The sequence below is a fragment of the Stegostoma tigrinum genome, chromosome 22 (assembly GCF_030684315.1).
Source record: "Stegostoma tigrinum isolate sSteTig4 chromosome 22, sSteTig4.hap1, whole genome shotgun sequence".
Classification (NCBI taxonomy): Eukaryota; Metazoa; Chordata; class Chondrichthyes; order Orectolobiformes; family Stegostomatidae; genus Stegostoma; species Stegostoma tigrinum.
Window position 1 is genome coordinate 27,627,063 of NC_081375.1, and position 25,113 is coordinate 27,652,175.

The 25,113-nt window shown below is 39.6% G+C and overlaps 1 protein-coding gene across 5 annotated transcripts in view; it reads right to left on the minus strand.

The window, feature by feature from the left end:
- The window catches only part of ccdc57 (coiled-coil domain containing 57), a 175,027-nt gene that overhangs the window by 131,050 nt on the left and 18,864 nt on the right, over positions 1–25,113 (minus strand). For all 5 annotated transcript variants that reach the window (XM_048555362.2, XM_048555365.2, XM_048555363.2 and 2 more), the window contains exons 4-5: positions 6,037–6,138; positions 4,435–4,592 (exon numbers count right to left, since the gene is read on the minus strand). In XM_048555362.2, coding sequence (XP_048411319.2) covers positions 4,435–4,592; positions 6,037–6,138 — 260 coding nt within the window. The remainder of the gene's footprint in view (positions 1–4,434; positions 4,593–6,036; positions 6,139–25,113) is intronic.

Consider the following 25,113-nt stretch of genomic DNA (forward strand, 5'->3'; position numbering starts at 1 on the left):
TTATGATCACTTTTCCCAAAATGATCTCCCACTAAAACCTTGATCACATGGCCAAGCTTATTCCCCAGTGAAAGGTCTAATGCAACCTCTTTCCTAGGTGGACTATCTACATACTGTTTTAAGTATCCCTACTGAATACACGGAACAAATTCTGCCCCATCTAAGCCCATAGCATTAAAGGAGACCCTGTGGACATCAGGGAAGCTAAAATCACCCATAAACCCAACCCTGTTATTTTTACCACCTTTTCATTGTCTGCTTACAATGAAAAATCTGTTCCTCTAATTCCCATTGACTATTGGGAGACCCATAATCTAATCCCATTATAGTGATTACACCTTTCTTATTCCAAAATTCTACCATTGAGGGGTTACCTTATTTAGGTTTATAAAATCATGAGGGGCATGGATATGGTCACTAGCCAAGGTCTTTTTCCTAGTGTGGGGGATCCAGAAATAGAAGGCATATGTTTCAAGTGAGATGTACAAGATTTAAAAAGGACCTGAGTGGTAACTTTCTCATGCACGTATGGAACAAATTGCCTCAGGAAGTGGTGGAGATAGGTACAATTACAACATTTAGGAGGGATATGGACGGGTATATGAATAGGGGAAGGGTTTAGAGGGATATGGGCCAAATGCTGGCAAATGGGACTGGGTCAGTTTGGGATGTCTGGTCTGTTTCCTTGCTGTATGATTCTGTGACTCTATACTCCTTCACTGGACATGTCCTCCAGGATGTCCTCTCAGTTCATCCCTCTCTATCACACCGGAAATGTCTAAACCCTGGAATGTGAAGCTACCAGTTCTGCCCTTCTCTCAACCACGTTTCTGTAATGTCTACCACATCATAGTCCCATGTATTAATCCTGGCTCTATGCCCATCTACGTTAACTGTATACTCCTTGCATTAAAATTAAAACACTTCAGACCACTAGTCTCAGCGTCGTAATTAACCTGGTCATGCCTGTTCTTCCTGTTTGACTTACTTAATTTAGCCCCTCTCGTCTCTTCAAACATTCCACATGCTGACCTACTGCTTTAGTAGGTCCCTGTCACACTAGTTTAAACCCTCCTGAGTGGCACTAGCAAATGTGCCTGCAAGGATATTGGTGGCCCTTCAGTTTAGGTGCAACCCATCTTTCTTGTACAGGTCCCACCTCTCTGGAAGAGGTTCCATCCCTTCCACACTAGCTCTTTAGCCATGCATTCAACTGTATTATCTTCCTATTTCCAGCCTTATTAGCATGCGGCACAGGGAGTAATCCAGAGATTACAACCCTAGAGGTCCTACTTTTCAACTTCCTCCCTAACTCCCTAAATTTCCTTTGTAGGACCACATCTCTCTTATGTCTGTGTCGTTAGTACCAATATGAGCCACGACCTCTGGCTGACAAAAGCCTAAGCTTAAAGTCACAGGAATTCTCATTGAAACATAGATTACAGACAAGTTAGGAGTTGTACGCACAAGTTACTTACTAGAAGAGCAAAACTAGACAAAAGGAAAAGTACATTTTAATTGCACTAACAATCAGTGCTAGGGTTCCTACCACAGAGATTATAACAAGGTCAGCCAAGTAAACCTCATAGAATATGAGCTCGCTGGTTGGGGCTGTTAGAATGAACAGGATGTCTGACAAATTGAGAGCTAGCTCCGAAGGGGCTGGATTAGTGTCAAGGACTCTCCATGTGTAAATAAACGGAGACTTGGAGACCAGCCTCCATGGAATTATTTCACCTACTGTTTCATAAAATTTCAAAGAAGAGTTTTGACAAAGAGTTCACATCCAAAATGCAATCTTGACTAGTTCTGTCCACAAAAACTGCCTTGCCTGATGAGTACTTCCAGAGTTTCACATTCCATGAATCAAACTTCAGTAGTTGAAGTTAAAGGAAATCTGGATAGATTTATATTTGCATTTAGAACAGTGAGTTAGAATGAATCAGCAAGAAACAAAGCAAACAGAATCTTATCTGGCATCAGTTGAGTACAACTTGGAGGATATCATGAAGGCATAAAATGCTCTGACTATTCCACATCGAGTACTGAATTCAAGTTTTACCACCATGATAAGTGAAACTTTGAACCCCTGAAAGTGATAATGGAAGAGAGCTTCATGGCCAGTTACCTGTGTTAGAGATAGAATTAGGAACAAGACTGGAGAAGCTTGTATCCTAAGTACTTAAGGAAGTAATGAGGAAGAGTCTTTGTATATGTATTAAGTAGTACAGTACTTTATTATCTGGAATAAATTATATCACTTCATTGTTTTCCCATCCCAACAAATTTGCCAGATAACCTTTATTAATACAGTAACTTTTTATCTGGCAAAGGAAGGAGCAGGAGCTAGAAGTGCAGTATTGTATTCCCTTCGATAGACCAGCTCCCTTCCAAATGGAAACTAGTTCTTATAGAATTACTTCTTTTTTCTTTCTTCATTCATTCGTGGGATGAGGGGCGTCACTGGGTAGGCAACATTTATTGTCCATCCCTAATTGCTCTGAGAGCAGTTAAGAGTCAATCACATTCCAGTGGGTCTGGGAATCACATGTAGGCCAGACCAGGTAAGGGAGGCAGTTTCCTTCCCTAAAGGACAATAGTGAACCAAATGGGTCTTTCAGGCAATCGAAAATGGATTCATGGTCATTGTTAAATTCTTAATTCCAGATATTTATGGAATTCAAATTCCACCATCTGCCATGGCAGGATTTGAACCCAGGTCCCCAGAATGTTACCTTGGTGTCTGGATTAACAGTCCAGCGTTAATATCACTAGGCCATCACCTTCCTTGTGATATGCCACTAGGTCAGGTGGGACTCAAACCCAGACCCCTTCTGACCCATTTATAGCGTCACTACCACTCTGTGTCACAAGGTTCCTGAATAATTCTCAATTGACATAGCATTTGCAACATTAACAACTTTGATTGCACTCAATTGGGCAACTGCCCACACAGTTTGCTGATGGAACAAGTTTGCAATAAAAGCATGAGATTCTGCATCCATAGCAAATAGTATTCAATAAATCCAGAGCATACCCCAGTGGTGCTAACAAATCAAAACTCCTTCAGGTTCAGGCACTCTTTTGAAGTATCAAGATCCTTCTGCTATACCTGAACAACATGCCTCAGCTTCAACCCTTGAAAAGTCATGACCACGGTATTTAGAAGCAAAATTAGAGTATTTGGTCCTTCAAGTCTGCTCCTTCATTCAATCAATGCTGATATGTTTCTCAAACCTATTCTCCTGCCATCTCCCCTTAATCTTTGATTCCCTTAATAATGAAGAATCTACAAAAATCAAATCTCCTACTCCAACCGTCTTAAATTTTGAATCAGGTTCTAACTAGCTCAGTTGGCTGGACAGCTGGTTTATGATGCAGTTTACGTCAACAGCAGGAGGTTCAATTCCTGCACAGGCTGAGTTTACCATAAGCATGCTCCTTTTCAACCCCTCGCCCAAGGCTTGGTGACCCTCAGGTTAAACCATTATCAGTCAGCACTCTCCCTAGTGAGAGAGCAGCCTTATGGTCTGGTAAGACTATGGTGATTGTTTTTTACAGCTAAAGCAGGATCACCTGTAACTGCGGTGAAGGTTTATACTGTATTACTATTTGGAAACTTGGATGTAAAGTATAAAGGCAGATTTTAGTTTGTGCAAATCTTTAGGGAATCAGAGCTGGAAAGAAATCTTAAGTTGATTTAGCAGTCTCAAAAGTAGTCAAAAAAAAATCAGACAATATTCACTGGGTCAGCCTGTGTATCTTGGGCAAACACACGTGGTGAGTATGCAGTAAGTTTCTTCAAAGGAAATGTGCGAGATCTTGTCAGTTCAGTAAGAACTGTGAAGATAATGAATTATACTTTACTAGGGTGAATTGTTTTATAAGAAGATACTGCTAGGAAAAAAAAGAGTTGAATCTGACACTTTACAACTTATGATAAGATCTTTCCAAATTGGCATACTTGTGTTCTTTCTAATTGAATAAGCTTACGTTATTTTGTTTAAAAAAGAAACACTGATGCACTTGTACAAATGCATTGTGATTAATCATCACAGTAAACAAACTGCAAAAGTAAAACATATGGGCCATCAAGCCTGAGTTCACTCTGCAATCTGACCAGCTCAGTATTGGTGGCAGCTGCATTCAGAAACATAAGGCCGTGGATGAGCAGCTCTAAACCAATTTCAAGAAAAGACAGTCTTAGACTTTCATTCCATTAGCCTAGAGGTGAAAGGCTGCCATAATCATTTCCAAACTACCCCGCTAACCCTTTAAAAAAACTCCATGTAGAAATTATATAGAATGGTTTCATGAAAATATTCTGTGGATAGTCCTCATACATTAACAAAACATAGAAACATGTTTGCAACCTTCTGGAAGTCATAACAAAAGAAATTTTAATAAATTTGAACTTAATCAACCACGACAAACCTGACATCTTTTAAGATGGCTACATCTTTCAGTTCACAGTCTTTTCTTTGAAGCTCTTTTTCCAGTTGACTGTTTGTTTTCTCTGCTGTAAGAAGTGACTCTGCAGCCTTTGCTCCTGCCTCCTTCAAAAGTTGCATCTCTTTTGAAAGAAGTTTCACCTGCAGTGGTCAATTACAGGGCAACACAAAAACACTTGTTCATTCTTTTAAGACTAAGCTGAGGCAATTTGCAAATACCGCTATCTTTAAGTGACATCTTGTTAAAGAATTGATTTGGGCATTCTGTAAGATATAATACAAAGAACTGCATTCACCATTTTCACAATAATTTCTGTGGGAGTTTGACCCTAATTATCCATCCTTACAGTCAAACATAATTGAACATTTTTAATTATACAAGTTTGATGTCATCTCTGCTCTGTACTCTTCTTCTTTGATTACACATCTCTTCTTTTCCATTCCCTCCTCCATGATACATCCAATGCCAATCAGATATCATCTAGCATGATTCATATACGACAGGGAAGAGGAGAAGTGTTTGTTGCAGAAGGACAGAGGAGTAGAGAAGTTAGTTGACAGCGGAGTCACTCAAGATAGTTGAAAATAGGTCCAAAAGGAATCAAAATTCGTGGTCTTCTAATAAATTACAAACGTGGATCTCCTGTAGTAACCTTTGCATCAGAGGATTCCCTTGTGGCAAGAACATGCTTTCTTTTGGGAAACTGAATCATGCTGCCTTGAATTTGCTCACAGAAATGCAAAAATACTATAGGAATGTGAGTGAAATTAGACACTTGTTATTTTCACAATTTTTTTCAATCTTTCTGAAGATGCACTGAGTGAACCCTTAGTCAGATAAGATAGAGATAGTGACTTCATTTTATAACCTCTATTCCCATTTTTCTTGCACTCCTATCGTTAAACTCAATGTTCCTTTCTGTTCCACTCAGTTTCTCTTTGATATACTTTTCATTAGCCTTAACCTTTAACTTGGATTTATGAATCACATTCACCACACCCTCCACCCTCTTTATTAGCTTAAAGAGACTTTTTTTGAAAACCTGCTTTGGCCCTATTTGCTGGTGGATTGAAAGGTCAACCCTCCAATTTGTGCAGCTACAGAGTGGATGAGTGATGCTATTAGATGTGTTGATTATCAATGAAAAAGTATTTCTGAAGGACTAAACTGTATCACAAATAATACTTAAGACGCAGCAAAAATTACTGTAGTGGACTACATATCATTTTTGTTTGAAACAGATAGTAGGCCAAATTTGTAAAGAGAAGTAGTTATTCAAATCAAGATAAATTCATCCAAAGTGAATCGCAAAGTGAGTAGAACATTTTCACTGAGACATAGAAGAGACGCTTTGTAAAATTTATTTTCGGCCTACATAGACATTGACTAAAGCATGCTTATGAAACAGACCTTGATACAGCTGCTCAGACATGCATGGAAGTGGACTGAATTATAAGCTTTTCCTGTCTAGATTTGCAGGTAGTCAGTCAATCTACAGCTGACATTATGTTATTTCTCTTTCAAAAAGTTAAGCTTTGGATCTTTTGACGTAATAGGAAATAACACTGAAAATTTCCCACAAACCTTTAGTTCACTGGTAAGTACTGCATTACTCATTTCATCTGCTTGGAGTGTAAATTCATGCTCTCGACATTTCATCACTGCGTCAAACTCTGCCAACATTTCCTGAAAGAAAGAAAATGTTCAAATGGATGCAGAAATGTTAAATTAGCTTAAATTAAATCATTTCTGAAGTTCAGAATGCAAAACAATTCACATTCTAATCATTTTTATTGAATAACCTCTCTTGATTTAAAACATTTTTGCAAACCCAATAATAACAGCAAGAAAGACTTGCATTTACTATTTGATTTTCATGAACATCAGATGTCTAAAAGCACTTTACAATCAATGAAGTACTCTTTAAGTGTTATTAGTGTAGTATATAAGGCAGTACAATTACATGCAACAATCACTGAAAAACAGCAACTTAGTTATGATTACATAATCTAAATTTTATCATGTTGCTTATGAACATACATGCATAGAAGTAACTATGAGTCACAAAATGTCAATACACAGGTACAGCAAATATTGAGAGAGATTACTGAATGCTAATTTTAACAACAAGAAGAACTGAACAAAGAAGAAAGAATGCTATATTTAAGCAATACAGGTGAGACTACAGTTTGAAAACTCTGTAGATCTGAGATCCTTATTCAAGGAAGGATGCAAATACGTTGGAGTCAACTCAGAAGTTCACTAAATTGGTACCTGTGATAAATGGCTTATCAAAAGAGGAAAGCTTGGTTAGACTGGACTCATTTCCACCGCAGTTTAGACGGAAATGTTCTAGGAGGGACCCATTCTGAGGAAGGGTCATTGGACTTGAAACGTTAACTCCATTTTTTCTTTCACAGATGCTGCCAGACCTGCTGAGCTTTTCCAGCAACTTCTGTTTTTGTTCCTGATTTACAGCATCCGCAGTTCTTTCAGTTTAGTTTCCAAGTTTAGAAGATGATGGGCGACAATGATTAAATTATATAAGATCCTGAATTGTCATGACAGGGTGGATATGGAATGGATGTTTCTTCTTCCGTGAACCCCCAAAACCTTTTCGTTGGTGGTGGTGGGGAGTTGGTGGCGCTTCTTTAAAATTAGGGATTGCCTTTTTAGGACAGAGATGAGGAGAATTTTCTCTTTCTCAGGTGTTGTCCAACTTTGGAACTCTTGCTTCTAAAGGCAGTGAAGGTGGAATCATTGAGGAGGAAATAGATTTCTGGTAGGGAACCAGGTAATTGGGCATATGGAATTCAAAACAAAAAATATCAGTAATTTTATGATTCCCATTGATGTTATTACATTACAATCCAAATTCCAGAATTAAGTTTGGTTTGATAGATTTTTTAAAATGAATTTAACATAGGGGTCTTTTGCTGAGATAATAAGCACCGCAGACTGCAGATTTGATTATAACATAGAACAGAAGTTTATTGCATTAAAGAAATTAAAAGTAAGTAGTCTAAATATAGTTATTGGAATACATGTTAACACACATGGAATTTGAAAGTCCCATCTATTCCCCATTTGAGTTCTTGTCAAATAGGTCATGAATGAAAAATTCTTTGTCATTATTTTACAAGTAGCAAATAACATTTGCGCTACACTTGTACCAGGCAATGACCAACTCCAGCAGGACAGAATCCAGTGTCTCCTGCCATTCATTCCCATCACAGAATTCCCCCATTATCAACATTCTTGAAGGGGGTAAACCATTGGTCAGAAAATGAACTGGACAAGCCATAGAACTACTTCCACAATGAAAGCAGCTGAAAGGCTAGGAATCCTGCAGTGAATAACTCACCCCTGACTCCACAGAGCCTCTCCACCATTTGTTTGGTTTAGTATGATGGAAGACTCCCCCATTACCTGGACAAGTGCAAATCCAAAAACACTCAAGAAGCTTGATACCATCCAGGTCAAACTAGCCCACTTAACTGACACCATAATTATGATCTCACCTCAGACACTTAGCAGTAATGTAAATAACTTACAACGTGCACTGCAGAAATTCCCAAACGCACCTTCCAATCCTATGGCCACAACTATTTAGAGGGACAAGGGGCAGCAGATACATGGGGACACCACCACCCGCAAGCTCCCCTCCAAGCTGTAAATCATCCTGACTTGGAAATATATCATCATTCCTTCAGTGTCAGTGAATCAAAATCCTGGAACATCCTCCTTAACAGCAAATGAATCTACCTACAGCACATGAACCACAGTGGTTCAAGAATGCATCTCATGACCACCTCCAAGGACAACTGGAGATGGACAATAAATGTTGCCCCATCCAGTGAAGTCTGCATTCCGTGAATGAACATATATGGAAAAACTCAAACTGTCAAGCAATAAGATTGGTCAGCAGGTCTAGGAATCTCAGCAGTGCCAAAACTCAGCAACACACTTCCAAGAACATCCAGGAGGCATAGCTAGGAGAGTGATGGCCAGAGTGAGACATGTCACAGGGTTCTGGGGCTGGTACTCTAAGATGCAGGAAGAGGGAAAGCAAACAGTCAAGAATGAAGAAGGGAGGGGGCAGGGGCCTTTGATTTGTCCAAGGAAGCTCCAATTCATCAATCTCCCCTTCCTTCAAACCTTATCAAAGAAGCCTTTTCAAATGTGGCCTTCACACTCTAGCCTGTCTGCTACTGCAAAGCATTTTAGAAATCTCAGGTGGTTCAAAGGTAGGGACACGTCACTGCGCCATAAGAGTCACCTGCAAAGCATTTGAGAGTGGAGATGGATTAATTAAATGGAAATTCACTCTCTCCAGGGACAATTTGGTTTGATCAATACGTGTCAGAAATTCTGGCTAATTGACCAGCCAAACTATAATCTTTGCAGTGAATAATCGGCAAGCTATTGAATCTTGTGGTGCGCCACAGACAAGAGCATCACATCACAAATGCTTCTGAAGCAGAGGATCACATGGGGTGATCAGGATTGGTAATCTTGGTTTGCTGTTATTTCTCAAACAAAGGATGTTTAAGTTAGTGTAGAGATTTGTGTCAGTCTAGCAGAGATCAGGGAAATCAGTAACAATTAACAGTTCAAACCCAAGGGTTTTCCTAGTCTCTTATTTACTCAACTGGATCAAGCTTCTCAATCATAAAGTAGTTCCACAGGATGCTATTTTAATGCTTTCACAATATTGCATGTGTAACCCATTCATATTGCAGATAACTTTTGTGAGCTTTAAAGTAAAAGGTTATCTGTTCTCAAACATTTTCTCCAAATTCAATATGACTTAAGCACAAAGATTTAAATACAGATGAAAGCTATATTCTAGTTTATGATTATCAGGCTCTAATGGGTCTCTTGTCCACAGTGATAGTGTCCTGGGTTGGGTTCAAGTCCAACCTGCTCCAGTGAAGTAATTAATCAAGATGCTGCTATCATTACCTTCTTCCTTCCTCTTGGAAGAAAAATGAAAACATCAACCAGAAGTTCCATGTGCCTGAATATTGTTTAGAAAGATCAGGCTTGGCTGTAATGGAATAGGCTGCCAATACACCATGGAATCTAATAGATAATTCATTGGAACCTCATTTAAATGTGCATTTATACCCTTGGAGAACCTGCTTCTTAGCAGAGGGGTAAAAGTAGACAAAAAAAAGCCTTTTCCCCCCCCAGATAAACTTCATTTATTTGTAAAACAAACAGCATAGATCAGAATAGATGAAGATGCTACTATGCAGAATACAACTTCAACAAGTAAGAAAGATTACAAACAGAAGTATCTAATTTTGAACATATGTTTCTAGTGAACTTACATTTGAAATTTATTTGCATCATGTGTGTGTGCGTGCGTTCAGGGAACTCAAAGCAATTTCAAAATAATTTACAGGACAGGGTAAAGAAACTGTCATCAATTCCCCTCCAAATACAGCAGGTAATGGCAAAAATGATAAGAAATGTATTCATTAAACTGCAAGGGAGAAATAATAGACAGCTGAATAAAGCATCAGTACTGGGGCACAGTTTACAACATATGGCCCAAATATGCCCAAAGGATAAGGAATAAATTAATGAGCTGCAGCCATGAATTCAAGTTGGAAATTGTGATATAGTAGTAGAAACATAACTGCAGAATGGTTGAGATTGGGAACTAAAATTTAACGTTTACAGGACGGATAGGGAAAATAGCAGAGGAGGTGGAGGCGCTTTACTGATTAGAAACAAAATTACTTCAATGGTGAAGGAGAATATAATGAGGGAAAGCATTCAGTGAAGGCCACGTGGGGGGAACTGAGGAACAGTTAAAGGATCTAAAACTGTGATAGCTGTTGTGTATTGACCCCTCGAAGCAGCTCAAAGGTGTGAGATTGCACAAAAGCAAATGTGCAGCACAGCCAGTGTAGTATTAATTGGGGGATTTTAAAACTTTAAACATAGATTGGGAGAGGCAGACAATTACCCATCAGAAAGGTAGCTAATTTCTGGGATAGCTTCCTACAGCAAAATGTCCCAAATGCAACAAATCAGACAAGCAATATTGGATTTAGTCAGTAACCTAATTGTGTGTGATCATTTATCAAAGTGATCTCAACATAATCAGTTTGATATAGTGTTTGAAAGCAAAAAGCATGTATCACCTACAGAGTTTTAGATTTAGGCAAGGCTGACTTTAACAAGATGAAACATTGTCCACAGTAAACTGGGAAAACCTGATAATGAGTAAAATGACTGAAGAACAGTGGACGATATTTAAGGAAACATTTAACAAAACAAAACAAAACAAAACCAGTTTATATGCCTGACAGGGAGAAGCTCCACAGAAAAACAGCCATGGGCAACTGGAGATAAAGAACAGCATAAAACTAAAATAAAGGACTTATAAAAATGCAAAAATAAAAAACCCAGCACAAATCCTGCAGAAGTGGAAAATACAAATCCAACAAAAGGACCACAAAGCAGCTTATAACAGTGAATAAGAGGGGTTCTGAAAGGAAAATTACATAGCTACACAAAAGGGAAGAAGATGGTCAGACATGTGACCTCACCACAAGTTCTGTATCTGTAAAATCTTCCTTTACAGTCCTGTTTTGTCACCATCACCTGGATACATTGTTACAATCTCTCTACCTTAATTAGTTTGTACAATTTTGAATTACTTATTACTTTGGCTAGACCCTTCACATGCGACTCTTATACCTATCGTATTATTCCAGTCAGAGTTTTCTCTAGAGTTCTGAGGAAGGGTCACCGGACCCAAAAGGTTAACTCTGTTTTGTCCTCCACAGATGTTGCCAGACCTGCTGAGCTTTTCCAGCAACTTTGTTTTTGTTCCTGATTTACAGCATTCGCAGTTCTTTTGGTTCTTATATTATTCCAGTCATTTGGTTTGTCTCCAGCACCACCTTATTTTTAAAATGTTTTGTACTTATCTCTCTGCCTCATTTAAATAGATTATTGGTCATCCCTTCGCTTGTTATCCAGCTGTTGACACTTTACTCACACTGTCTAACACTGCAGATCACCTGCAGGGACTTATCATTCAACACTTTACTCATATGATTTGTATGCTCTTTTGATTTCTCTGCATATAAATTGTGTTCTGTGTGCTTCCCTCTCAATTCACCTGACAAAAGGGGTGGTGCTTTGCAAGCTTGTGATTTCAAATAAACCTGTTGGACTATAACCTAGTGTTGAGTGGCTTCCTACTTTTTACAAAACCCTGATTAGACCCAATTTGGTGTACAGACAGCAGATCTAAGCACCACATCTTAGGAAAGATACATTTGCCTCGGAGGGAGCACAACATAGGTTTACAAGAATGGATTTCTTGACTTCGGGGTTAGGTCGGGAGGGAAAATTATTCAAATTAGACTTGTTTTCTCGAGAGTTTAGAAGATTAAGTGGTGATCTGTGTGAAATCTTCAAGATATTAATAGAAAAAGACAAGATCAATAAAGATCAAGTATTTCCACTGTTTGGGGATTCTAGGACTAGGAAGCATAGTCTGAGAATTAGGGCCAGATAATTCAGGAGAGATATCAGAGAGGATTCCAAAACAAAGGGCGGTATATGTTTGGAACTCTTCCACAAACAGCAGTGGATGCTAGATCAGTTATTAAATTTTAAATCTGAGATAGTTTTTCTTTGTTCAACTAAAGCTTTAAAGGAATATGGCCAAAGGCAGGTATGTCAAGTAGGCCATAGATAATCCATAAGCCATGATCTTAATGAATGGTGGAACAGGCTCGAGGGGCTGAATAGTCTAGTCTTCCTATGAAAGTCTTCTGTTTCAGTTTATCACTGTGAACCTGGGATGGTAACAACAGTCCACATTTACTGGAGTACTTTAAAGATCTGACAGCCTGTGGGATTAACGCATGAGAAACCGTTTGCTGCAAGCATGGAACAGTAAACTACGCTGCATGTCAAGGAGCTTAAGACAAGGTTCCTTGATAGGCAAAGGTGGTGAAATGTATAAATTCACTCAGCTAAGTTTACAATGGTCTTGTGTACCGTCTGTGTCACTTGTTTTATAGGAATAAATTATCACAGTTTATGATTATAATAACAATCACAGTAATAATTTGATTGGGAGAGAGCAAAAGGGCTAATTTAACTTTTGTTGTATCTATGTTTGTCACTGTTACATAGCTTTATTACATTCCATGCATACCATGAAGTAAAAAGGTAAAAATGGAATAAAATGGGAGAGCGAATCAAGCATTACTCAGGTGGGAATTACACTTCAATGAAGACAATTTTGCTTGATGGACGTGTTCGGTTGTAACTTGGTTAATTAATTTGAACAAGAAAACAATCCAGAGTGTTCCCCTTTCAAAAGGTTTGAACACCAATCTGATCATACATCTTCAAAGTAAACCTGATGCATTTGAGCTTTTTGTCTTCAGTTTGTATTTCATTCTTGTTAATGTTTATTTGGTTAAAGATTTGTATTTAAAATTCTGAGAAAGGTGAATATAACTTGTGTAAACCTGCACAGACCTCTTCACCAGCACAATGTTTCTCAAACATTTCAAAAGCAGGGCCTTTCTTTCAAACAGATCAGTCACAATAGACCTCCATTTAAAATTATAGATATAATTATCCCAGAACAAATGTAATGTATAACAAAGCTTTTAAGAGAATTAGACTTGAAGAATGCAGGCAATTTGAGTACCATTTTGCTGATGTGCACAGGAATCAGACAGACCTGCCAAGCAGCAACTTACATTTATAAAACATTTTCATATTCAATAATCCAGAGGCAAGTACAATTCAGCTCCATTAATACTCAATAGATAACTGTTTCAGGTCAAATAACAGTGGCAGTACAATTGATTCAAGGACACCCTACACAAAAGCATTACAACCTTCGACATTGTTTCCCCAAAGAGAGTTGGTTGGCACTGAAGCGAAATAACTCATGTGGTGCCAAGTTCTGAAATTTGATTCAATGTTCTTTGAAAGCCAATCTACGCCAAACACACAACAATCCCAATGTCTAGAGGAAGACGAGGTCACAATCACAAAAGACTGCCCAGGCACAAACAAAGTGAACTGACAGTTCCATGGATGTTCATGCCAATCTCATATTGGACTTTTCAGTAACAAGAGGGGTCACAAAGAATAAATTCATTTACAACTTAGACACACTCAAATTATGATGAGTTTAACCACCCCATGTGATTACATACCAACTGAATTGCATCTAAAATACGGTAACTGATTGCTTGCTAATTGACATGATTACTTAAGAAATAATTTCCAAACAGCTATTAGCCAAATCAATACTAAAAGCAGTCTTATTACATTCAGATGTTCAGTAGGGTGAAAGCAGGTTATTATTTTAATTTTGAAAAAAATCACTTTGTACAAATATAAAATTTCATACAAATAGTTTTTATTTCGAGAAAGGAGGAAACATGGAGCTAAAGTAGCCACAATGATTATTCAACCACCGATCGTGGCAAATGAATGAATGATTTTGTTCTCATCTGTGTTTTACAGTAAGAATACAATAAAATAGTGAAAAGCTTTCATTTGTCACCATGATTCAGTGGCATTTTGAATAATTTAAGAATAAGGAAAAAGAAAGATATAGCTTAAAGACAGCCCATCAGTCCTGAGCCAGCTTACCACCAATGACGCCTGAACTGCCATCCCTCCTCCACTGCTTCATTGCCATCTACACCAGACCCAACCAACAAAGTCACTGATCCTCAGCCGACATCTTTCGCCGCTGTGCCTACCTCGCTCTTGTTGCCTCTGCTGTTGTAGTGGCCACCGATTCCAGGTCCTGTGCTTGCCACATAATCCAGGTCATGATGGATTAAGTAATTCTGTCAGAGTTTGGTGATGAAATTATTTTGAGATTCCCACCTGCTATTCCAAATGTAATATTCTAACTGCATTGTGAGAGTGTCATCACCACACAAACTGCAGCAACCTTTGTGGAATAAGTGTTGGGATGTCATGTGGAGGTCATACAGGACACTGGTGAGACCTTTTCTGTAGTACTGTGTACAGTTCTGGTCATCCGGCTATTGTACGAATATAACTAAATTGGACAGGGTTCAGAAAAGATTTACTAGGATGTTGCCAGGAATGGAAAGTTTGAGTTATAAGGATAGGCTGGATGGACTGGAGCATAGGAAGTTGAGGGATGACCTTAGAGGTTTATAAAATCATGAGAGGCATAGACAAGTTGAATAGCAAGGATCTTTTCCCTAGGGTGAGGAGTTCAAAACGAGGGGACATATTTTTAAGGTGAGATGTGTTTGAGGCGGATAGAGTAATTGTGAAGTGAAAGGCAGGAAGCTAAAATACGTGGCTCCTTTAAGAGATTTGTGCTTTGTCTGTACTTGGAAATTTTATTAAAAAAATGTATGGCTGCGAGCAGCAGCTGAAGTTTCCAATATGCAGAGCCTCAAAAAGTAAACAAATATATCAAAAATGCTTCAGGAGATAATAGAACTGCAGATGCTGGAGAATCTGAGATAACAAGGCGTAGTGCTGGATGAACACAGCAGGCCAAGCAGCATCTTAGGAGCAGGAAAGCTGACGTTTCGGGCCTAGACCTTCATCAGAAAAATGCTTTCATCAAAAGTGCTTTACCGGTGACAGGGAAAACAAGCAGTCTTCTTTTGATATTGTGACGAGTTTGAATTCGGACAATCAATTTAAAATCAAACTCAGCAAATCAAAGCTGATTGAATTTAAATCTGATGGTGATGACAACCTGAAACCAATCATTTGATAATAATTCAATTATGTCATTATAGATATTTGGAAAATCAGAGAGAGCCAACTGCCATCTGAATGCAAGACAACTGACAGAGTTAGCACAATTGAGATCTTAGAGAAAGCCCATCTAATCAATTAAAGGTACCACGGTATTTTAGCTCAAAGTCCTCACTGAAGAAATTATAGAGGTAAAACATCCCTGATAGCAGAATTAAAGGCATTTGTGAAGACGGTGGAGATGACAGAAGACAGTCTGTGTGAACTTAATCTCTAAATTACAATTTATCTCTTCTTATTAATTGGGTTTATATTAGGGGGACTCGTTTTTATTTAAAACAGTGTTCAGGTAGTATTTAGACCAGTTAGCGAGTAGTTAGTAGCCTAAGGGGGAATTGTTGATTTGTAGGTTAATTTGTTCATTTTTGGGTTAAATAAATGAATTGTTTCTTGTTACTTGTAAAATCGAGATTAGGGATTTTCTTTTAGTCGTTCTTTTAATAGATTACAGAGGGGAAAGACGAACCTCCCTGGGTGTTTAGGGAGTAATTATTAGAGGGGAACCCCTACTCCTGTCATAACAGATGGGACTTGTGTTTTATAGTTTAATCTTCAGACGGATTCAGCCATTCCCCATCAGAACGGAGGAGAAAGATTTAAAAAGGACATGAGGGGTGACTGTTTTTACACAGTGGGGTTTAATGAATTGGCAAAGAAAGTGGTTGATGATCGTAAAATTATAACATTTAAAACACATTTGGATAAGCACATGATACGGAAAGGTGTAGAGGGATAAAGGCCAAACTCCAAGTGTAAGTCGGGATGGACTAGTTGGACCAAAGGGTCCGTTTCCATGCTGTGTAACTCTACAAGTAAAATTGTGCACACTGGAAAAGTACTATTTTTTTTTAAAGACATGGAAACAAGACAGAGGAGTCACATGTAAGAAACTTGCATCTCCTGTTCTAATTCACTTTTTTTTTGAGAAATAGCCTATATTATACATAAAAGAGGTTCCCTGTAAATATCCAACTCGGAAAAGACAAATGGAGCCAGATTCAAAATCTCAAACCATATTTCAATATTTACTTAGCAAAGCAATAGAAACAGAAAGAAAAATTAGTAAAGGGCTAGAAGACTTCTGCTCTTGCAGTTTCCTCCTCAGCATTACTACTAAACACATCAGAGAAATATCCAGTCACTGAGAACTCATGGATTCTGCCCAATTTCATGACTGCTGAGACACAAGATATCAGCTGAACAGCCATGGCCTCAGGTTCAACTATAACAAATCATGGACTCCAAGAACATTTAAAGTGAATAGTTTTTATTTTCCAATTGTACTGAATATTCCACATTTTCAAATACATATGTGTTTGTCTATGTTGAATGTCATTATGTTTATATTCTTTGTTCTGATTTCATAATTAAACTCCTCCTTCTATCACTCAGGAAGACCCTGGAGGATGTTGCAGATTGTATGGAGTCCAACTCTACTAATGGCCTACAGAGTCTCAAGGTACCCAGTCTTAAGTCACAAAATCTATTTGAACTCAATCCCATTTAGCATGGTGACAATGCCATACAACACCATAGATTATTTCCTCAATGTGAAGATGGGACCATCTGCACAAGGTTTGTGCAGTGGTCATTGCTACCAATATCATCATGGATAGATGCATTCATAGCAGGCATATTGGTGAGGATGTGATCAAACATATTTATTCTTCCTATTGCCTCCTACTCCACCTGCTGAAGACTCAAGGTGACAATTACATCCTGTAGGACTCGACCAGCTTGTGATCAGCAGAGGTACTGTTGAGCCATTCCTGGCGATAGAAACTGAATTCGCTCAGAGTAAATGCTGCATTCTAGCCATTCTCCATTCTTCCATGAGACATCATGGGGTTTGGATTTGGAGGACACCAGGGCACTTCTCTCCAAACTGAATACTGCTGCAGCAGGAGACAGTTAGGAATAAACAACAATGCTGCATCCGGAGTCACATGTAGGCTAGACTAGGAGAGGACAAAGTTTCCTTCCTTGAAAAGGACATTAGTAAGACAGATGAATTATGACAGTCAACGATTTCATGCTTATCATTAGACTTTTAAATTTCAAATTTTTACCAAGTTCAATTTCCAAGATCTATAGTGGTGGGATTTGAATACAGGTTCCTAGGACAGGTCTCTGGGTTACTAGTCCAGCAACAATGACACTAAGCCTCTCCTGCATTGAGAGCTTGAGCCCTCTGTTTTGAATATTTACTTTACCATAAGCAGTATCAACATTTTATCCATTAACACCACAGGGGTACAGGGTGTCTCCCAGAGACAGCTGACTGAAGTCACATGTCTTCTTAGAAATTATATATTGAGATCACTGTCCAAATGAGTTTGTCCTTACAAACAAAAACCTTTACAGAACTAACTCAAATTCAGTCTCTGTCACACACACAATGATTTTGTGCTCTTGATGTTGCAGCTGTTTTCAAAGTATAAAATTATTTGCTTCCAAATCCCTTGGATTAGCTCCTTGCAGTTTCTTTTAAGGATGTAAAAACAAAAAAATGTACATTTTGATAAGGTAAACTTCTGTCATATTTAGAATTATCAAATGAAAGCAATAAGATGGGACTGACAAAAAGGACCAAGATAAAGTTAAGATTCTACATGATTTGTACAATTCTCAATGACATCACAATCTGACAAAAAATAAAATCACCAGCAAGAAAAACAGTAACCATCAAGGACAATAGATGTTCAAAATCAAACACAGACAAAGAACCCAAAGGTGCAAAGCAAGATTGCAAAGCATTAGAAAGTTGTCAATAGACAGGACATGAAGGCTCCCAATTATAGATCTCCGATCTGTTTACAACCTGAAAATCAATGGTGCCGTATCCACCTTCTCAGCAGACAGCAATTCTATCCTGTTGAACAGATATGCAACTTACTTTCAGTTAGAAAAGCAGTTTAATAATTTTCTGAACTAAGATGGCAAAGTGTGCAGTGTTGTAATTAAAGCATTATTGCATTCTGGATGAGCTTGCCCTCAAGTCAAAGTCACCAAACCTAAAAAGCAACTGTCAATGGGTAAGCCTCCAGGAGCTGATGGGATTCCATCTGACATAATCAAATACGGTGTGCACAAAATTACAGCATTGTACTCTTGTTGGACAAGGGACAATTGACAGAATCTTTGCAGCATGTCAAATTCAAGAGAAGTCCCACAAACAGAACATGGACCTCTATATGGAGTTTGTTTACCTGACCAAAGCTTTTGATACATTAAACCACCAAGTTCTGAAGAAAATGGTCACCCTGAATAGATGATCAGGGTCAACTAATCATTTCACTGCCAGGGTGGTGCATAAATGGTATCTTAAATCGGGAAGGTGGTAGTGTAGAGATAATGTCACTGGCCTATCAACACAGAACCCAAGGTGAATGCTGAGGATATGAATTAGAATTCATCATTTTAAATGGTGAAATTTAAAAATTTGGACTAAAAGATGTCAAATGAAAACTATATAACTTGCTACCATATGTTAACTGCAGAAGTAAGACAGAGATTTTCCTAATTACTCATGGGATGAAAATAAATAATAACAAAACAATTGACTGGAAAAGAGATAATAGGAACTGCAGATGCTGGAGAATCTGAGATAACAAGGTGTAGAGCTGGATGAACACAGCAGGCCAAGCAGCAGAAAGGCTGACATTTTGGGCCTAGATCCTTCTTCAGAAATCATTTCAGAAGAAGGGTCTAGGCCCAAAATGTCAGCCTTCCTGCTCCTCTGATGCTACTTGCCCTGCTGTGTTCATCCAGCTCTGCACCTTGTTATCTCTAATTGATTGGAAAAAGCAGGCTGTGAATGCCACTAAAATTTCATCCTTTGTGTTTTGAATCCACCCAGGGTGATAGGTTTCTTTGAAATATACAACATTCCTCAGACAGCAGTTCTCACCACATGCTTAGATCCACACTCAATGCTGTGTTGCCATTTGCATACGTAACCTCTCTATCAGCCTGCCTCACACCATCTCAGAGCTGCCCTTCATTTTTTACCTCATTTGACATTTTAACAAGATATGATTTCTCAACCTTTCAAGCATTAGGGAACGCAAGCAGCAACAACCACACCCCTCGACAATCTTTCTCTCCTACCCTATGATTCCACCTGACCAGGCATGTTCTATCCTTTCTGACCTTTCTCGGGTGGTGAACATTCTGTCCTCAAAAGGATTTTGTGTTATTCCTCTGCACTTCAATCTCAATGAATTCTATGCATGACATGATGCTGAACTATTCTTCCACTGTCTCTGCACCTATTTCTTTGGACGAGAGTCCTTTCTCTTCCCACAGACCCCTTCACCCACCTCCAGCACTCTCCATCTACCTGGACCCCTCCCTCTGGCCTTGCATCAGCATTCAATATGTTTATTGAGAACTGGCAACATGACATAGGTTGGAATGGGTGAGGAGTGCAGAGAAATACAGGCAACCAATCTCCCGCTGAACTGACTGCACTCTATGCTCTCAGTTCCAACACCGACTTTGAAATCAGGCCTGACAACAAGGGTAGTACCTTGTTGGCTTACTGGCCGCCAAGTTGAGGAGGCTGAGGAGTTCCAGCTCTCAGACACATCCTCCGGACCACGACCCCACGATCAAATGGCATCAAGTTCCTTGGAGTGATGCTCACCAGCAATCTATCCTGGTCTACCCGTGTTGAGGCAACACTCAAAAAAGCACAACAACGCCTTTACTTACTCAGCAAGTTAAGGAAATTTGGCGCATCCGCAAATACTCTTACTAATTTTTATACATACGCCGTGGGAAGCATCCTATCTGAATGCATCACAGCATGGTATGGCAACTGCTCCTCCCGAGACCACAAGATAATAGACAGTCATGAACATAGGCCAGTCCATCACACAAAGCACCCTTCCATCAACTGACTCCATCAATATTTCCTGCTGCCTCAGAACAGCAACCAACGTAATCAAAAATCCCTCCCACCTTGGCTACTCTCTTTCACCTTTTTCCGTCAGGCAGAAGATGTAACAGCTTCAATACACATCAGAACAGATGCATGAACAGCGTCTTCCCCACTGTTATCAGATTTCTGAACAGATCTCTCACATGTTAATGTTGATCTATCTCTCTCTGCAAATTCTCTGCAGCTGTAACACTATTTTGCACTCTATTCTGTTGCCTGATGAATTTTGTATGGTACAATCTGCCTCTAGAGCACACAAAACAGCAATTATCACTGTATTTCAGTACGTGACAACAATAAGTCAAATCAAACATCAGGCTAATGTGTCCACAAACGTCACCAACCTCATCTCCTCTGGGAATCTCTCCACCACAGTCTCCCAATTCAAACCCCATCCCCTACAGCACACTTCTACCCTCTTTCCAAAATTCCACAAGCTGCCCATGGAACTTATGTATTCTTACCTTGCCTATTTTTTCTCCCCTTGTCCAGTCCCCTCCAAAAGGACAGCTGTGATTCTTCTGACCTTTTAAATTGCTTTCAAAGTTTCCAGTTTGCCGGCACCATCCACCTCCTCTTCATCGTAGACATGCAATCCCCCTATGTATCTATACCCCAACAGGGTAGTCTCAGGGCTAACATAGAACATTACAGCGCAGTACAGGCCCTTCGGCTCTCAATGTTGCAGCTATCTGTGAAACCAATCTGAAGCCCATCTAGCCTACACTATTCTATTATCATCCATAATGTTTAACCAATGACCATTTAAATGCTCTTAAAGTTGGTAAATCTACTACTGTTGCAGGCAGGGCATTCCACACCCTTATTACTCTGAGTTAAGAACCTACCTCTGACATCTGTCCTATATCTATCACCCCTCAATTTAAAGCTATGTCCCCTCATGCTAGCCATCACCATCTGAGGAAAAAGGCTCTCACTGTCCACCTTATCTAATCCTCTGATCATGTGGTATGTCTCTATTAAGTCACCTCTTAACCTTCTTCTCTCTAATGAAAACAGCCTCAAGTCCCTCAGCCTTTCCTCACAAGACCTTCCCTCCATACCAGGCAACATCCTGGTAAATCTCCTCTGCATCCTTTCAATGCTTCCACATCCTTCGTATAATGCGGCGACCAGAACTGTATGCAATAGTCCAAGTGCGGCTGCACCAGAGTTTTGTACAGCTGCAACATGGCCTCATAGCTGCGAAACTCAATCCCTCTACCAATAAAACCTAACACACCGTACGCCTTCTTAACAACCCTATCAACCTGGGTGGCAACTTTCAGGGATCTATGTTCTCTGTTTCTTCCTAGGAAGTACACCTGAACCATCCATCAACGATATTATTGGCTATTTCCTTCCCTAGTTTAGAGTTGGAAAACTTTCTAAATTTCACCTCCAATTTCCACTCTGCTGTCACTTTCACATGGTCCATCTCAGACACCTCCTTTCCTTGATGTCTGTTTCCATTTCACCAGATAAGCTGGACACTGATACCAATTATGAACCCACTGATTCGCTGAACAATATATAGCCTCATACCCCTGCTTCCTGTAAGGACCCTATTCTATTCTCCCAGCTTGTCTCATCTAATCCGATGACACCACCTTCTGCAGACGGCTTTCAGAAATGTCCGTCTTTTCCCTAAGCTTTTGACTTCTGTCATCTCTCCTCATTTTCCCTCCTAAAACAATGATAGTGTCCCTGTCCTCACTTTTCATCCGACCAGCATTTCTGCCACCTCCAGCAGATGCCGTTATTAGACACATACTCCCCTCCCCTGTCAGCCTTCCGCAGGGTCTGCTCCCTCCACGTACCCTGGTTCACTCTTCCTTCACTCCCAACATCTCTCCACACCGCTTACCCCCCACAAGATCCCTTCCTATGCAAGCACAGAAGGTGCAACACTTACCCATTTATGTCCTCTGTCTTTGCTATACAAGGCTCCAGCATACCTTCCAGATGAAACAGTGATTTACCTGCACTTCAGTCAATCTAGTCTACTGTATTCACTGCCCGCAATGTGGTCTCCTCCATGGAAGGAGATGAAACGCTGACTGGGTGACTGCTTTGCGAAACACCCACATTCTGTCTGCAAATATTATCCCAAGTTTCCAGTTGCTTGTCAGTTCAGCACATCACTGTGTTCCCATGCCAACAATTCTGTCTCATAGGAACAGGCTTAGGACGGTCAGCGATCTCAAGACTGTTCCACCATTCAATGAGGTCATGGCTGATCTGTAGCCTAACTCCACATAAACGCCATCAGCCATATCCCTTAACAAAAAATTATCATCTATTTTGGGCCAGCTGGAGACCTCCTGCAAGGCTCAGTGTAAGTTGGAAGAACAACATTTCATTTTCCCTTTGGGGGCCTTGCAGCCTTAAGTACTCGATTGAGTTCAATAATTTTAGAACCTGAACATTTTCCTCTATGTCCTTTGCCGATCTCTGCAGCCCAGGCCCCGTCAATAAGATGGGCTGCTTTCGGCACATCCACACCATTTTCATCCACTCAGTCCCCATTATTACCTAATAAGCTTTTCTTCTTCCCTGACTTTTTACTTACTCAGTCACTCACTTATTCTTTGTTTGCTTAACTTTTATCATCTCCCTCACTCTGGGCAGCGATGGCCGAGTGGTATTATCACAGCTGTTAATCCAGAGACCCAGATAATGTTCTGGGGACCTGGGATCGAATCCCACCGTAGCAGATGGTGGAATCTGAATTCAATAACAATGAATAAAAATTAAGAATCTATTGATGACCATGAATCCATTGTCGATTGTCAGGAAAAACCCACCTGGTTCACTAATGTCCTTTAGGGAAAAAAACTGCCATCCTTACCTGGTCTGGCCTACATGTGACTCTGGACCCACAGCAATGTGGTTGCCTTTCAACTGAATATCTGGGCAATAAATGCTGCCTAGTCAGCAATCCTCTCATCCCATAAATGAAGAGAAAAACAACTTATCCATTCACACCTTTCTCCTCCACCCCATGTCCTGTCATCAGCATAAAATACTACATTTTCCCTAGATGCAAATCAGTTTTGAAGAAGGGTCACAGGACTTGAAACATTAACTCAGTTTTCTATCCACAGAATTTGCAAGCAATTTCATTGTTTCAGATTTCTAGCATTCGCAGTTCTATTTTAAATGAGCCAGCTCGATGTCTTTTTGAGAGAACTGAAGAGAAATAGAAGTTTAGAAGCTTTTAAACCAGTAGTAGGACAGGAGAGAAAAGGAGATGTGTGATTGCGTGAATTCCAGAAGAATTAGATGATGAAAGATTGTATGATCTGACAGTCAAACACTGGATAAGTAATGGATAAGGTGAAGAAACAAGTGTCCAAAAGAGGGGTGAATAGCTATACATGAAAACATCTGAATGCAACACTGAAGAGATGAAGAAATAGAGCAAGAGGAGGATAAACCTGCTAAACATAAACAAAAAAAGAAACAAAACGGAGGCAGAAGTCAGAATGAAAGTTGTTGACATAAATGTTCATTCCAGAAGACTGTGTAGAAGTTCAGTAGAAAGTATTATTCCTTAAGTTTGTGTTCAGCTTCATGGGAACAATGCAGCAGACCATGAACAGAAAGGTCAGCAAGGGAGCTAGGTGGAGACTTAAACTTACAAGTAAACTGAAACAAGGGGTTTCCAAGAGTGGAGGTGTCACACAAAGTGCTCATCCATTCTGTGTTTGGTCTTCCCAAAGTGGGGAAGGCTATCATGATCAGCAAACAGAGTACTAAACTGAAAGAATTATAAGCAAATAGCTAGGAAGCTGTATTTGCGGCCTTGGACTGAGAGAAGGGAAGAGATGAAAGATTAGGTGCTACATCTTCTACACTCGGCAAAAAAAGGTTACATTGTGAAGGCAGGGGTGCGAGAGCTGATGCCAGGGTCCTAGGTGAAACAGTTCCCAGGGAATTCTGCAAAGGAAAGAGAAGGGAATAATATGCTTGGTGGTCAGATCATGCTGGAGTCGGTGGATACAGTAGAGGATGATCCATTGAATACATGACGCTGATGTGGAAGATTAGGTGAAGGAAAACTCTTTCATGCTTCTGGGAGGGAATGGAAAGGAGTGATGGCAGAGGTCACGAAATGAATTGAACAGATTGGAGGGCCCTGATAATCATGACACGTGGACATTCTCAATAGGGGAAAAAGAAAGATGTGCAAAGATCACCAGTATAGAAGGCAGCATCATCAGAACAGATGCAAAGATTCACAGAAACAGGAGAAATTGAATGCAGTCTTTGAGGAAGTGTAGTCAAGGTAGTTATGAAGGTCTGCAGCTTTTCTACATTAGTGGATTATCTCCATTCCTGGAGATACACCAAAAAGACAAGGAAAGGAAGGAAAGAAACAGGGATAGACCAGGTAAGGAGGAGGGAAGGATGGTAATTAGCAACAAAAATCAATAAAATTTCAGTTCATGATGAGACGTCATGATGATGTGGCATCCATCGTTATCATTGTACCCAAAAAAAGAGTTCAGGGAGGAGGCCAAGAGAAAGACTGGAATAGTGAATGTTTCACATACCCCACAAGGAAGAGCAAACAGCATAACAGGGACTCTCAAGCCTCACCTCAGGAATTCACTGGGAGATGCATGAAATGACTGTGACAAGACATTACCTGAGTAGCTTTCATCAATTTCAATTTTGCATTTAAAGTTTAAACCTTTCACAAAAGGTGCCTGACATGGGGTGCTTTAGAAGTTATGTATTGCTTCCAAAGCAAACAGCAATGCTGAATGATTTAGGCAATCAGGTATTTTGAAGGCCAATGTTGCTAAATGTGCAAACAGCAGAATCTATATTAGATTACACATTTGTCTTTTGCATACAATGTACACGTAATCAATGGGTGCATGATA